The following is a 15,084-nucleotide window of genomic DNA, read 5'->3' as shown; positions in this document are numbered from 1 at the left end:
TCCCTTACAATTATACAGCGGAAGTGAGAAATAGATTTAAGGGATTAGATCTGATAGACAGAGTGCCTGAAGAACTATGAACAGAGGTTCGTGACACTGTACAGGAGGCAGTGAGTGATTAAGACCATCCCCAAGAAAAAGAAATGCAAAAAGGCAAAATGGTTGTCTGAGGAGGCCTTACAAATACTATGAAAAGAAGAGAAGTGAAAGGCAAAGGAGAAAAGGAAAGATATACCCATTTGAATACAGAGTTTCAAAGAATAACAAGGAGACGTAAGAAAGGCTTCCTCAGTGATCAATGCAAAGAAATAGAGGAAAATAATAGAATGGGAAAGACTAGAGATCTCTTAAAGAAAATTAGAGATACCAAGGGAATATTTCATGCAAAGATCGGCACAATAAAGGACAGAAATGGTATGGACCTAAGAGAAGCAAAAGATATTAAGAAGAGGTGGCAAGAATACCCAAAAGAACCATACAAAAAATATAATCACGATGGTGTGATCACTCACCTAGAGCCAGACATCCTGTAATGAGAAGTCAAGTGGGCCTTAGGAAGCATCATTACGAACAAAGCTAGTGAAAGTGATGGAATTCCAGTTGAGCTCTTTCAAATCCTAAAAGATGATCCTGTGAAAGTGCTGCACTCAATATGTCAGTAAATTTGGAAAACTCAGCAGTTGTCACAGGACTGGAAAAGGTCAGTTTTCATTCCAATCCCAAAGAAAGGCAGTGCCAAAGAATGTTCAAACTACTACACAACTGCACTCATCTCACATGCTAGCAAAGTAGTGCTCAAAATTCTCCAAGCCAGGCTTCAACAGTATGTAAACCGTGAACTTCCAGATGTTCAAGCTGGATTTAGAAAAGGCAGAGGAACCAGAGATCAAATTGCCAACATCTCTTGGATCATTAAGAAAGCAAAAGTATTCTAGAAAAACATCTACTTCTGCTTTATTGACTATGCCAAAGCCTTTGACTGTGTGGACCACAATAAACTGTGGAAAATTCTTAGAGATGGGAATACCAGACTACCTGACCTGTCTCCTGAGAAATCTGTATGCAGGTCAGGAAGCAACAGTTCAAACTGGACATGGAACAGACTGTTCCAAATCAGGAAAGGAGTACGTCAAGGCTGTATATTGTCAGCCTGCTTATTTAACTTCTATGCAGAGTACATCATGAGAAATGCTGGGCTGGAAGAAGCACAAGCTGGAATCAAGATTGCTGGGAGAAATATCAATAACCTCAGATATGCAAATGACACCACCCTTATGGCAGAAAGTGAGGAAGAACTAAAGAGCCTCTTGATGAAAGTGAAAGAGGAGAGTGAAAAAGTTGGCTTAAAGCTCAACACTCAGACGACTAAGATCATCGCATCTGCTCCCATCACATCATGGCAAATAGATGGGGAAACAATGGAAACAGTGTCAGACTTTATTTTGGGGGGCTCCAAAATCACTGCAGATGGTGACTGCAGCCATGAAATTAAAAGATGCTTACTCCTTGGAAGAAAAGTTATGACCAACCTAGACAGCATATTAAAAAGGAGAGACATTACGTTGCCAACAAAGTTCCGTCTAGTCAAAGCTTTGGTTTTTCCAGTTGTCATATATGGATGTGAGAGTTGGACTGTGAAGAGAGCTGAGTGCTGAAGAATTGATGCTTTTGATCTGTGATATTGGAGAAGAGTCTTGAGAGTCCCTTGGACTGCAAGCAGATCCACCCAGTCCATTCTAAAGGAGATCAGTCCTGAATATTCATTTAAGGACTGATGTTGAAGCTGATACTCCAGTACTTGGCCACCTGATGCGAAGAGGTGACTCATCTGAAAGGACCCTGATGCTGAGAAAGATTGAAGGCAGGAGAAGGGGATGACAGAGGATGAGATGGTTGGCTGGCATCACCAACTCAATGGACATGAGTTTAAGTAAACTCCGGGAGTTAGTGATGGACAGGGAAGACTGGTGTGCTGCTGTCCATGGGGTGGCAAAGAGTTGGACATGACTGAGAGACTGAACTGAACTGAACTGAGCTCACCTATTCTCCAATAGCGGGAAACTGAATCATCTTGAACTACTCCTTCCCCATTAATTCCCACATCTAATTCCAAGATCTCTTGATTTCAACTTTTTCCAACTCAACATACTTTGTATGCATGTTTTCCAAAAGGATTCATTAGTCTTTAATGTGGTTCTGAATGTGTGAATTTGTAAACACATGAACACACATGCTGTGTTTAATACAAGTTTTAAATGAACCAGGGAATACTATCATTCCTAATGCCATTTATGCATACTGACAAGGTAACAAAGAGGTGAGAAAAAGCATAAAATCTGGGTTTAGTTTTGTAAAGTAACACTAATTATAGTTATTTTTATGAACTCTTATCATCTGTTCCTAATTATACCATGAAGTAAACTAATGGTTAAAATGTGCCAGATTTATTTTTTTAATGCTTTATTCAATTATGATTGATAATAATCTGTCAGTTCTCATTGTTGATGGTAATGTAACACTACGATTGGATGATAACTTTTAGAACCTAGAAGGAACATTGCTTATGTTCCAGAAAAGAAAGTTTAGATAACGCTTCATTCATGGTCACCAAAGTTAAGTTCATCCCATTTTAGCTAGTAGGATTTGATAGCAGATGAAACTGAATAACGCAAGAATGCCAAATCAAGTTTAAAGGCAGAGGAGTGAAAGATTTTGGCCAATTACCATCTCAGACAAACAAGGCAATTAATATAAATTTATTATCATAATCACAGGGCTCTCAGGTACTGGAATACAGAAGTTCATGACAATGCAAAAGGCACTTTGAACCTCAGACTCATTCAGCCTGGAAAACACCGTCTACTATTATTGACGATACCTGGTCATAGTAAGATATTGCAATGAATTGCCATAAATATAATAATATGTTAGAAATAATAATATCTTAGAAATAATGCTTATAAATATAAACTTATATTAATAATAAATAATAACTTAAAATAATATTTCAAGCTTTGCATTCTTCCTGAGGCTCAGCTTCAAGAAAAATTTTACTTAAATGAACTCATTGGCATAAAGTACTGTTGAGGTAGGAGGGCTATAGTCACCATTACCTTGATTTTTGAAGAAGGTCAAACTGAGACCCCAGAAACACAGTATTTGATAAAGGGCTCATAGCGGCTTAAAAGTAAAAGCTGAGCAGTTGGAATGAAATCGTGTGTCCACGGCTTATTCCAACTGCTGTCATGGGTATTAGTATTCTGGTTTTTTTTGGTATTAGTATTCTTATGCCTTAGTTTACTCATCTATAATATGGAAAAAACCTTTTGTAGCTGCAGATAGTAGCCTCAGTCCTCCCAAGACTACTGTGCAGAATAATAATTACATTGATTGGTAGCTTGCAAAGTATAGGGTGTTCTTTAAATAACAAGCAACATTATATGTTAGTGTTGGTTCTACTGGACTTTGTGTTCTCTCTTACGAAGAGAGTAAACATTCATTTAGAATTACAAAAGCTCAGCACATGCTCAGCGAGTGACTAACAGTGAAGGATTCGACTCCTTCATGTACATAGTACATACGGATGGTCACCACTTTGCAAGTAAGTAGAGTGCACAATCAAGGCTATTTTTCCAATATCTGAAAGTCAGTGATCGAGGGCGGCCCGCTTGCCATGTGCACCAGTTTTTCTTGCTTTGTGGCAATGAACAACTTTGGATGGGCAACTGATTTGAAGTAGTCCATAGACCCATGCTTTTCCCAGAAGAAGAGGAGATTGGTCTCATCTTTGATGATTTTGGGTGTCTCAGGCATCTCCTAGGATACAGAGAACAAAGATCTGTTAGAGAACAAGAAGATGCTAAAAAAAGAAGTGACCTCAATCCTTTGGCATTTGGCCTTCGTGAGAAACACAGCACTTTAGGACTATGACTATGTGACATGATGATACAAGCTCTTCATTTGTTCATTCCAAAAGCGCTCATTACATGCCTATTAGATGTATGGCCCCGTCTATTCATAATAATTAATTTCCTTAGTTAAGTGGAGAGAAATCCAATTTCATCATGAAGATTGCCAAGTACACTAGTGTCTCGTTGTATCCTGGCAGGTAGGGTGAAACATTGCCTCCAACACGGGCATAAAGCATTATCAAATTAGTGCTCAAATCTGAGCACTAATGACTCTAAGACCTGAAAACCTTTTGACCTCTAAATGTTCAAAGCATACTTTGGGAAAATAATTTAGAATTCAGACATGTTTATCTCTGTATTTAAGTCAACAATTGAAGGTTAAAAAAACACCCCACCTCAACACACACAACTTCCCAGGCATATCAGCAGTCCTTTGATATGCAATCCTTTGAAAGGCAATCCTTTCAAGACAATTTTTTGACAGTTGTAATCTCTTTAGATCATCCTCCTCTTGTGAGTGTGAGAAAAGCCTAAAAGTGCTTTCATGGAAAAACAAAATTCAAATTCTAACTTGAGATGCTTTTCTATTCTTTTAATCTAAAAGAGCTAAACATCCTTTTGAGGTTTCCCTGGGGTTTTCAATGTCAACAAGGATTTTATTTTCCCAACCTATTTTTCTCCTGTTTTTTTCCCCCCATCTCAGTAAATGGGATTTCCCCTCTTCCTCCCTGTTGGTTCAATTTCCAAAATATAACCAGATTCTGTCTCCTCCTTTCCACTTGTCTCACAATGCTCCTCACTCACCCCAACTATTATTACAGCATCCTAATTGGACTCTATTGCCTCCTTTCTAGTCTGTTCTCCAAGTTAGAAAAAATATGCAAAACCAGGACACTTCTCAGTTTGAATTCCTTTCCTCTACTTATCTTTCCTCTTTTGCAGGGTTAGCTTCCAGATCCTTGGGTGTCCCTTCTGATCTTTCAAACTTGCCTATAACCTCTTGAAGGTCTAGGGCTAGGTGCACTCAGACCCCTCTATTTGGAATGCTTGCCCCATCACCCCTTTGATGGTATACTCCTTTCTGTTGACAGCTCTGAGCTCACAGGGAGCTCTGTCTAAACATTTTCTCTATCTCAGCACCCTGTTCATTGGCTTCACAGCATCTTGCCCTTTTTGCTGGTCATTTGGCTCATCTACCGTCTGTGTTCCTTGGAAGATTGAGTTCTATAAGACTTTGGCTCACTACTGTCTACTGAGCTGTTGACACTCTGCTTGAAAAACAGAAGGCTCTCAATAAACAATGTTTGTTGAATGAATTCACGAATGAAGCTACTGCCCTACTGTAGACATCACTTTCATCTCACTTGATCCAGGAAAGAAACACATGCACCCACATAAATCCTAGTTGGGGAGGGACTGAGTGGTGAATTATACATTTAGTGAATAAGAGTCATCTACTAGTCAGTGGAGAAACATTTGGCTATAGTGGGCATGTAGTGGGCATGAGGCTGGGATGACACAGAAAACTGGCACCAATGAAGAGAGGGAGGACATGGAGTCAGAAGGCCAGGGTTTGGGGCTTGGCTCGCAGCTTTTTGCTTTGTGCTCTTCCACAGGTGATTCATCCTCTCTGATCTCAGTGGCTTACTGAGTTTCTTAGAGGCAGACTCCATTGTCCTAACGCCTACAGTCACGTAGGTCAGGTACGTGTCAGTAAGGCTCAAAGAAGGATGGAATGTTCAGATGCCTAGGAATGGGAGGTGAATAAGGATCAGGTAGGGAAAAGAGCAAGAGGAAGGCAATTTCCCTTTTATGTACTTTGCCACTGCCATCTTGCTCCATCTTGCCTCACAGATCCTGCCTAGAACTGCCTCTGGGGATCAGTTCAGTTCAGTTCAGTCACTCAGTTGTGTCTGACTCTTTGTGACCCCATGAATCGCAGCACGCCAGGCCTCCCTGTCCATCACCAACTCCCAGAGTTCACTCAGAGTTGCGTCCATCGAGTCAGTAATGCCATCCAGCCATCTCATCACCTAATGACCTGGGGAGTTCGTCTTTTGCTATCCTATCATTTTGCCTTTTCCTACTGTTCATGGGGTTCTCAAGGCAAGAATACTGAAGTGGCTTGCCATTCCCTTCTCCAGTGGACCACATTCTGTCATTGGGTCAGAAGTAGGATGGGAAGGTAGGTGGGCAGGTGAAACTGTGGTAGGAAGGAAAGAACTGGGTCATCCTGCTAGGGGTGTCTGCCTCTTGGGATCACCTACAAATGCATGGGCTATAAATGAAGGTAAATTGGAGACTGGGAACAACTGACCTTTAGCAAGACGGGTTCGTCTTCATTTTGAGCACTCACAAACAGTTGAGTTTTTGAGATTCTTAGAGTCACAGGAAGCTGAGAATCCTCTTCTGATACATAAGCAACCATGTCAAATTTCACTGGCAAAGGGAAAAGCCAAAAAAGAAAATAAATCCATTGTATTTTCATAAAATCAAGTGTTTATGAAGATGCTGTGTGTGTGTATGTGTGTGTAGTTATGTCCCCAACTATGATGTAAGTACCTGAAGCTCAGAAATGGAATTTATATTGTTACATCTTTGTATCCCTCACAATGTCTGCCATATTTACTAGGCAAGTAAATACCTAATAACTTTAGAATTCTCTGTGTTGAATGAATGCTTGTGGGTGGATTATTATTGAATCTCTTATAATTATATTAATGGGATAAGACCTTGGAATTTGTGAAGTCATGAGTAAAATGGGGAGATTTAGGGAAGCTGATGCATTCATATGTTGCTAAGAATAGTGAAAAGCAGTTCAGTTTTCCTTAGAGAACAATGCTTAATAGGAGCTGTAAAATTATTTATGCCTAGAAATCCAGCATTTGGAATATGCTCCAAAGAAATACCCTCATAGGAAAAGAAATAATTCATACAAAGACATGTGCAACTGAATTATATAGAGGAAACCCTGGACACCTGCAAAGCAACATGACTGAATATCCTAGGGCCATTAAAAATGGCAAATAACATATACTCTGTCCATATATGGGAAAATTATGTGAAATAATATCAAGTAGGAAAAAAATTTATTTTGTAGAACACAAGATAATTTGTGAATGTCATAGAGTAGAAAGCATATTAGCTGAAATATATCCAATCAGAAATAGCCCTGCTTGTTAGCACAGAGTAACCTCTTTTGATCTCTGAAAATCATTTTGTTTACTGATGACATGTCCTTAAGCTAAAAATATGTGCAACATGGAAGCTGGCTTGGTGTAACAGAATTTCTTGGATCCTAAATTTCATTCTTCAGAACACATGCAAATCTTCCAGTTTTGTTTTTTTTCTTTAAAATTATTGGGTGCTTTGCCTCACAATTATGTTATCAAAGATAAGGACTCTTTCTAGTTTGGTGTTATTAGGAAGTTTGATGAGAAGGCTCCTCATTGGCTTCTGAGTAAATTTGGGTAAGTCATTATATATTTCTGAGACTCAGTTTCCTTACCTTTAAAATATGAGGATAAGAGTGTCTCAGAGAACCAAGGGAGATAATACCTCAGAAAGCTTTCTACTGCACTTAGTGCTTTCAGAGCTAGGACACTTGTTAAAGCTTTCAGATTTGGTTGAAGTTTCTGGCCTAACCCAGAAGTTTTTTTTTTTTTTTTTTAATTAAAATGTGCTTCCTGTGCAAAGCCAGGAATCTAGAGAGGTTTATTCTTTAAAAGCAGAAAGCTTAAAAGAAATGCAGAAATAAAAAGGTGAGGAGAGGGCTTCCCTGGTGGCTCAACGGTAAAAGAATCTGCCTGTGAATGCGAGAGACAAGGGTTCGATCCCTGGTCCGGGAAGATCTCACATGTGGTGGACAACTATTTAGCCACTGCTTGAGAGCCCAGGAACCACAACTATTGAGCCCTTGTGCTGCAGCTGCTGAAGGCTGAGTCCCCCATAACCCCATGCTCTCCAGCAAGAGAAGCTACCATAACGGGAAGCCAGAGCACTGCAACTAGAGGGCAGGCCCTGCTTCCCACAACTAGAGAAAAGCTCCTGCAGCAATGAAGACCCAGCACAGCCAAAAATAAACAAATCAATCTTTTTTTTTAAGATGGGGAGATGACAGAATTGTCCATTTACCTGCCTCCTCCAGATTATTTAATGTAGCAGCCGTCAGGTATGGACCTGACATATCTCGAATTATACTTTGATTGAGGGCGTCGTTCAGGATGCATTCCTGGTGGATGACTCTCATAAAGTTGTATTTCACGTTACTCTGGAAGCTGTAATGTGCTGATCTGGGCTTGATGATTTCTAAAACCATTATCACAAGCTCAGATTAATGTCCAAGTACAAACATGGATGATGTATCTGCTCTAATACAAGCATACAAAGTAGTTATTGAAGGCACCTGAAGAATATCCCAAGGGAGGTGAGGAAATTGACATAGAAGTGAAATCACCCCATCAGCGGAATTGATTCCAGGATTACCCCTGTGGTTACTTAGTCTAAAAACTTTGATTCTTCAGGCAATGGTGGTTGTTGTTTTTTTTAAGAGATCACATGTACAACTTTTTTGGTTGTTTGGAGGTTTGGAAATAACCGGGAAGACTCCTCGTATTCTCCAACTACATTTTCAAATGAATGCACCCTGAGAAAAGAATCCACTAAAAATTTTATATGTCACTGAGGTGCCAGTATAAATGTCTACCATCTTTTTGCTTTAAAAAAGTTTTTTTCGTTTTTTTTTTTTTTTTTTTTCCTATCTACCACCTTTCTGAACGGTGGTATGTTTCGAAGCTTTACAAATCTTCATGGCTCTGAATACTTTTACTTACAGGAATGTTTTATCACTGAGGAAATAAATGATGATAGAAATCAAGATTTATTGATATAGACAGTCATTGTCACATTACATATATTGGTGAAAAACCGGTGCTCTAAAATGTCCTTTATGTATTGATAAATGAGGAAAGCTGCATATTAAATTGCACATGGTTGATCCTAGGAATGTTCTTCATGTTTGTTACTCTGTATGTACACAGAAAAGACTGTAAGGAAAGCAATGTAGTGCTGGCAGTGGTAAACTCTGAGGGGTGGTATGAGTAATTTTAATTTTTTTCCTTGTATTTTCTAATTTTCTAGGTGAACACGTGTGATCAACTGTTACTTTAAAAATATTAGATTTATAATTCACGAAGAGGCTTGTACAGTAAAGGCAAGGGGGAAAACTCATGACATCTATAGTCAGGTAGAACTGATATGATTTGATGCTCTACCCTTACAGACTGTGAGATTTGGGGCAGGTCACTATCTCACTGAGCTTAGTTTCCTCACATATAAAATGAGAGTGCAGAGTTGTTGTGAAGGTTAGAGATAATGCAATCATTAATAAGTTAGTAGTGTTTGTAGTATTAGCAAAAGTAATAACAACAATAATAGCGAACATTTATTAGGTATTTTCTATGTGCCAGGCATTATTTTAGTTCAGAAGTCAGCAAGTGTTGACTCATTTAATCTTCACAACAATTAGGGGCTTGGATTAACTCCATTTACAGTAGAGGAGACCAGAACATAGAAAGGTTAAGTAACTTGCCCAAGACATAACCAGTATGTGGAATAGCATAACCTATAAGTGGTCACTCACTAACAGTATATAATTACTTTCTGCCAATAGGCTAGAAGTCACATGACTTAATCATATGGCCACCAAGTAAGCCTGTGAGCACATATGCTAAGCTCAAGCACTTACTGCTCTCTTCCCTTTGCAGAAGGATAAAAATTAATTTTCATTTCTTATAATTATCAGACAAATGGGTGGTTACCCTCTTGTTACTCTGGTTTTAGGTTTTATTTCCCCCTACACTCTGCTGTCTGCATTTTGTTGAAAACAGAAAACAAGGATATTATTGTTTGACCCCTTACCTTCTTCGGTATCATTGGCAATGGCTTCCAGGTCGTCATCAGTGATGAACTGATTTAAACTCAACCGTCTCTTCTTCAGAATCTTGCCATTGGCTGTCACCATCACCACATTCTCCTTGAAGCTAAGCCTGGATGTCTTGGAGGTTTCCGAGGTATCCAGGGACATAAACTTATTCATGTGGTCCTCACGAAGTGGCTCATAGCTTGCATCATAGAAGGACTTCTGCGATAAAGGAAAATAGGAACTGAGAGGCCAGTGAACAAGACTCCTTTACAGTAGGAGTTTTGTTCAACTGTCTTAGAGAGAAGGGTGGCCATTTTGGCCTTGGCGACCCACGTTCCATCGGTCTTTCCCTCCCCCGACTCTCCTTCCCCCTTTCCTCTGTATGCCTCCCCTTTCCCTCTTACCTCCCACCTCTTCTTTTAGGATTTCCCTCAAACGATGTGATCTTGGCAAGGTTTTTTGTCATCCCTCTTCAGACTCAAAAATGAGACCTTGTTATACTTGGTGAAGTAAGTCAGAGAAAGACAAGTACTATATGATATTACTTACATGTAGAATCTAAAAAGTAATACATGGCTTCCCTGGTGGCCTAGTGGTAAAGAATCCCCCTAACAAGGCAGTTTGGGAAGCTCTCACTTCCTGTGGAGCAATTAAGCCCCTACGCCACAACTGTTGAGCCTGTGCTCTAGTGCCCAGGAACCACAGCTACTGAGCTCACATGCCGCAGCTATTGAAGTCCATGCGCCCTAGGGCCCATGCTCTGCAGCAGGAGAAACCAGCCCATTGAGCAGCCCAAGCACCGCAACAAAGAGTCACCACCGCTTGCTCGCTGCAACTGGAAAAAAGCCCACGCAGCAGTGACCCAGAACAGTCAAACATAAATAAATAGAATTATTTTAAAAATAACTTGAAAAAAATATACAAAGGAGCCCATAAACAGATCAGCAATAGACTCACAGACATAGAAAACAAACTTAATGGCTATCAAAAGGGAGAGGGAAGGTTAGGAGGGATGAACTAGGGATATGAGATTAGTAAATTCAAACTACTATACATAAAATAGGTAAGCAAAGATTTACTATATAACACAGGAAATTATATTCAGTACCTTGTAATAACCTATATTAGAAAATCATCAGAAAAAAATGTATCACCATGCTCTACTCCTGCAGCTAACACAGGATTGTAAATCAACTACACTTCAGTTTAAGAAAAAAAAGAGAGAGAGAAGTGATGAGACGGGTCTTCAAGTGATGCTAGTGAGTGATTTAGCCTTCCAGTTAGTTCTTTCCAGAAGGTTAAACATTTACTTGACACGGCTCAAATATTTTAGGAATATTCCTCTAGATACAGCTTTTAGAGTCACTATCAAAGACACACAAAGCAGGACCTATACTGTTTCGTGGTCTCTTAGCGAAATAACACAGCATCTGAATGACTGCAGATTTTTTACTTTCAGTTGGCCTGCTTCCTCCACCTCAGCTTCATAGACTATTAGATCTAGAAAGCTATCTCTAATCTCTGGAGCTGATGTTAGAGAGGATATCCACAACATATCATTTAAACCCCTGGGGAAGTAGCCCAGGGGGCCTGGCCAGGGAGGGCATAAGCAACCTTCTGATCGAAGGCTGACCCAGGAGATTTCATTCTTGGAGTTTCAGGTTCGTTCTCCTCTGTTCTGGGAAAATCCACGGAGATGAAGGGTGCCATCAGCTGTTAGTCTAGAGAGGGAGCTGGCCTCACTTATCATGAAGAAATGAATCTCTCTGGACTTCAGTGAAGGCAGAACAAACGCATCTAAGATTCAGCTGTTGCTGTTCTAGTAGAGAAAATACTGTGTAAGGATAGCAGTCTCCTAAGAATTACAGTCATTTGCTTACCTGATTCAGAGAGAGGTGGTCAATTTCAGAACTGTAGTCTTCATTTTCACTGTTAAACAAGATGATGAGAATTTAATTCTGTTTGTTATATCACTACATTCCCTGGGCAACATATTTTAATAACCAAACTAGCTTTGGGTAACACACATACATAGCCATTATTGTCATCTTTGAAAATTAAGGACTTCTATGCATACACATCCATACAGTAATTTGTACCTGATAATGTGAAATTAGTAATCATCAGACCAGGCCTTGAACTTTACTTGTACTCTATCGATAAAAATGAGGCTTGGACAATTTACTGTAGAGCACAGGTACTGTAACCTATAATGGAATATAATCTGAAATACATATATACATATATAACTGAATCACTTTGCTGTACACCTGAAACTAACACAACTTTGTAAGTCAGCCATACTTCAATTAAAAATTTTTTAAATTAGCTCCCCCTTCATCAAAACAAACAAATAAATGAGGCTTGGCTAACGGATTGAAGAGTGGTAACTGAATTTCAGGGAAAACATTTAAACTTCAGGGAGAATTCCTTTTGAAGCACTTCATCTAAATTTGAATCAAATAGGTTATTTGTTACACTTTGCTTTCATGTATTCATTAAAACAGATTTAATCATTATACTTTCCAAAACATGCAGGCAACACTTCCATTGTCTACTTTGTGTTAGCGTGTAGGTAATGTGGAACACTGCATCTGCTTAAGGTGTTCTATAAGTTAAACTTTTTATTATCTTTCTTTTGCGTCCGAATGAGACTGACTGCGTAGGTTTCACATGCTCAAATTGCTGTGAAGCCATTTCCCATTCCAGACTGAGGTCAAGAAGTTTTCCTAAGAAAGGTTTCTCTTTCTGACCATCTATTACTGTAGCAGGGCATGTGAATTTGACTGAAGCTGGGTCTAAGTAGATGTTGAGAACTGCTAGGAGTCAGGAGACCTTAAAAGTAATCTTTCTAAAATGGCCATCTCTCTGTCAAAAATTTCACCTTGGTTTACCTACTAGATGCTTAATTTCCCTGAGACTTCTCTGAATCTGCCCTGACTTCAGAGGTAGAACACATCTCTATAGCCTCTGCTGGTCTTGCCCCATTGATAGTTACTGTAATCCTAGCTGAATTCTTTCTTTTTTAAAAAATATTTATTTTGAGCACAGAGTCTTAGCCACTGGACTCCCTGGCAAATCCCTCCTAGCTGAATTCTAATGTGCCTTGCTTCCCTCATTAAGTCACAAGAGACAGAATCTCTTTCCTACCTGTAACAGTTCTTCAGGTCTTCAAAGAGGTCAGGGACTTTGGCCATCTTCACTTCTGCAACAGAAAACACCAGTAGCTGTCAGTCTGGCCATTGTGTGAACAAGACACCTGCAAGGGGAACCACCTCCCTTCTGCGCTTCTAAGACACTTAATGAATGAGTGAGCTCACACCCAGCATTCTTCTTTTCAATTCCTTTGAATGATCTGCCTATGTATTTGCCTCCCCTGCTAGACTGTAAGCTTCTGTTAGAATCTCAGTATCTCTTAGGCATCCAACCCAATGCATTGCATTTGGTAGGCATTTGATGAAAATTTGAATAAGTAAAAAACCAAAACCAAAGAACCCCAACAAGCATGAAATATTTAATTTATACAGTTGCAAGAGAGAGAAAGAGTTAGAAATTCCCAGTTTTCTCTGAATAGTTTTTGACAGCAGAGACTACCCCTAAAGGAAGGCTTGGCTGTAATCTCATGCTCTCATAGGAAACCAGTTCCTCTGTCGCTCAATTTCCCACCAGCAGAGAGAGAATCATTTTCTGAAATCTGACTATGATTCTAATTAACTCGCCAAACCAGAGAGGGACGGCAAAGGAACGAAGAGGCTTAAGCTTCAGAGAAGGCAATTTGAGAGATCACAGCCAAGGAGGAAAAGCAAAAAATATTATAAGAGCCAAAGATGCGATAAGGACGATACCTTTCCTGAACCGAGCTGGCAACAATGAGATGACTGGCTCCCTCGTCTTCGCGCGGAGGCTTGAACTGAGCCAGGCTCCTTCGCCTTTTGTCTGCTTCGGAGTGGGCGTGGCCACGATTGCGTCACTGGGAATTTACAAGATTTCTGTTTTGTATGTAAGTTCATTCGACCTATACCGGTCCAAATAATGACAAATTGTGTACTTGAATATAGTGTTTTCAGGAAAAATTCCTAGAGATTCCAGGAGTTTCTGACTTGATTCATTTATTTATTGCTTTTGCTGTTAACAATTTTAAACGTGTGGTCTTAGAAAAAGGGGAAAAGAGCAGGAAATTTAAATTTCTAAAAGTATTTGGTGGAGGAGGGAGGGAAAACCCAAAGCAGAATTGTAGATGGTTAGAGTTGGAGGGGTGCTTAGCAGCTTGTGTTTCGGCTTATTTCGTTTATTGCACCCCGGGGCTGAGTATGAATTGATGGAATACTTGACAGCCCCTGGCAGCTAAGGAGTGGCTCTTGAGGGAAGCCGATCCATCTTTTCTGCAGAGGTTTGCTTGAGTAGCCATAAATCACTCTGAGTGTGGGAAGGCAAGCTCCCAGTTAGGGCACGGTAGAAGACAGAAAATCGGCAGTCAACCACAAAAGTCAATCATTTTACTCCTCTGAATACTGTCAGTCTGTTTCAGACAGAAGTGACAGAGCTTTATGAGAAAACTCTATGCCCTGGCTCATGTTACAGCAAAGTTACCTTCTACCAGAGCCCAAAGAGAAGTCTAGTCTTCTCTAGGTTAAACCCAAGGTATATTAGGATAGCTGGAGACTCAGGGAGTAGCTGGATTCAAGAATGGAGATTGGGTGAACCTCCCTGGTGGTCCAGTGCTTAAGACTCCACGCTTCCACAGCAGGGGCCATGGGTTTGATCCCTGGTTGGGGAACTAAGATTATACATGCCGTACGGCATGGCCAAAAAAAAAGATTGGGAGAAAGGAAGAAGGGACTCATACATGAAACTGATTCAGTGTTGCCTGGCTGTTATCATCAAAGACTTTTTCAGTATTCCGAAGATGGCCCAATTCAGGTGGCAGGACACCAGACTCAGCAGATAAATGTCTTTGTTTTCCTGGTTGGAGTTTAAGCCACATAATTTTAAATAAAGGAAATGGATGGGGAGAGTCAAGGAGGAATTTTTTAAAAAATTTAAGAGAGAAAGACAAGGCACCAAAGTGCAACATGTTATTGAAAAGCACAAAAAGCTCAGAACCAGAAGTAAAGTGTGAGTAAGGTATGATGTTTGGTTTTGTTACTTGTAAATGATGAGGCTGATTTTGTGATCATCAAGGTCTGTCCTAGGTGCAAAGTCTCTGGTTCTGAATCTGTAGCCCAGTTCAGTTCCTCCTGGTCATAGATC

The 15,084-nt window shown here is 39.9% G+C and overlaps 1 protein-coding gene across 3 annotated transcripts; it reads right to left on the bottom strand.

Annotated features, from left to right (window-relative positions):
* Window positions 1-2,741: 2,741 nt before the first annotated feature.
* IL1A (interleukin 1 alpha) lies at window positions 2,742-13,741 on the bottom strand. 3 transcript variants are annotated; one of them, XM_012159802.4, is made up of 7 exons: window positions 13,680-13,741; window positions 12,985-13,039; window positions 11,715-11,763; window positions 9,831-10,053; window positions 8,046-8,219; window positions 6,229-6,350; window positions 2,742-3,816 (listed from the first exon to the last, which is right to left on the bottom strand). In XM_012159802.4, exons 2-7 carry the CDS (start codon window positions 13,029-13,031, stop codon window positions 3,625-3,627), a joined length of 807 nt encoding a protein of 268 aa, XP_012015192.2. In that variant the 5' UTR covers window positions 13,032-13,039; window positions 13,680-13,741; the 3' UTR covers window positions 2,742-3,624.
* Between the last annotated feature and the right edge of the window lie 1,343 nt (window positions 13,742-15,084).

This window comes from Ovis aries, chromosome 3 (genome assembly GCF_016772045.2).
Source record: "Ovis aries strain OAR_USU_Benz2616 breed Rambouillet chromosome 3, ARS-UI_Ramb_v3.0, whole genome shotgun sequence".
NCBI lineage: Eukaryota > Metazoa > Chordata > Mammalia > Artiodactyla > Bovidae > Ovis > Ovis aries.
Note: the sequence above shows the minus strand (reverse complement) of the source record. Positions and strands in the feature narration are given on the sequence as shown.

What these genes read in the sequence shown, in the direction of transcription:
- IL1A (XM_012159802.4), bottom strand. Translation starts at nt 13,031, where the DNA reads ATGGCCAAAGTCCCTGACCTCTTTGAAGACCTGAAGAACTGTTACAG. An exon ending in TGCCAATGATACCGAAGAAG is followed by an intron (nt 8,220 to 9,830) that starts GTAAGGGGTCAA and finishes TAATGGTTTTAG; the next exon opens with AAATCATCAAGCCCAGATCA. An exon ending in ACGAACCCGTCTTGCTAAAG is followed by an intron (nt 3,817 to 6,228) that starts GTCAGTTGTTCC and finishes TCTGTATCCTAG; the next exon opens with GAGATGCCTGAGACACCCAA.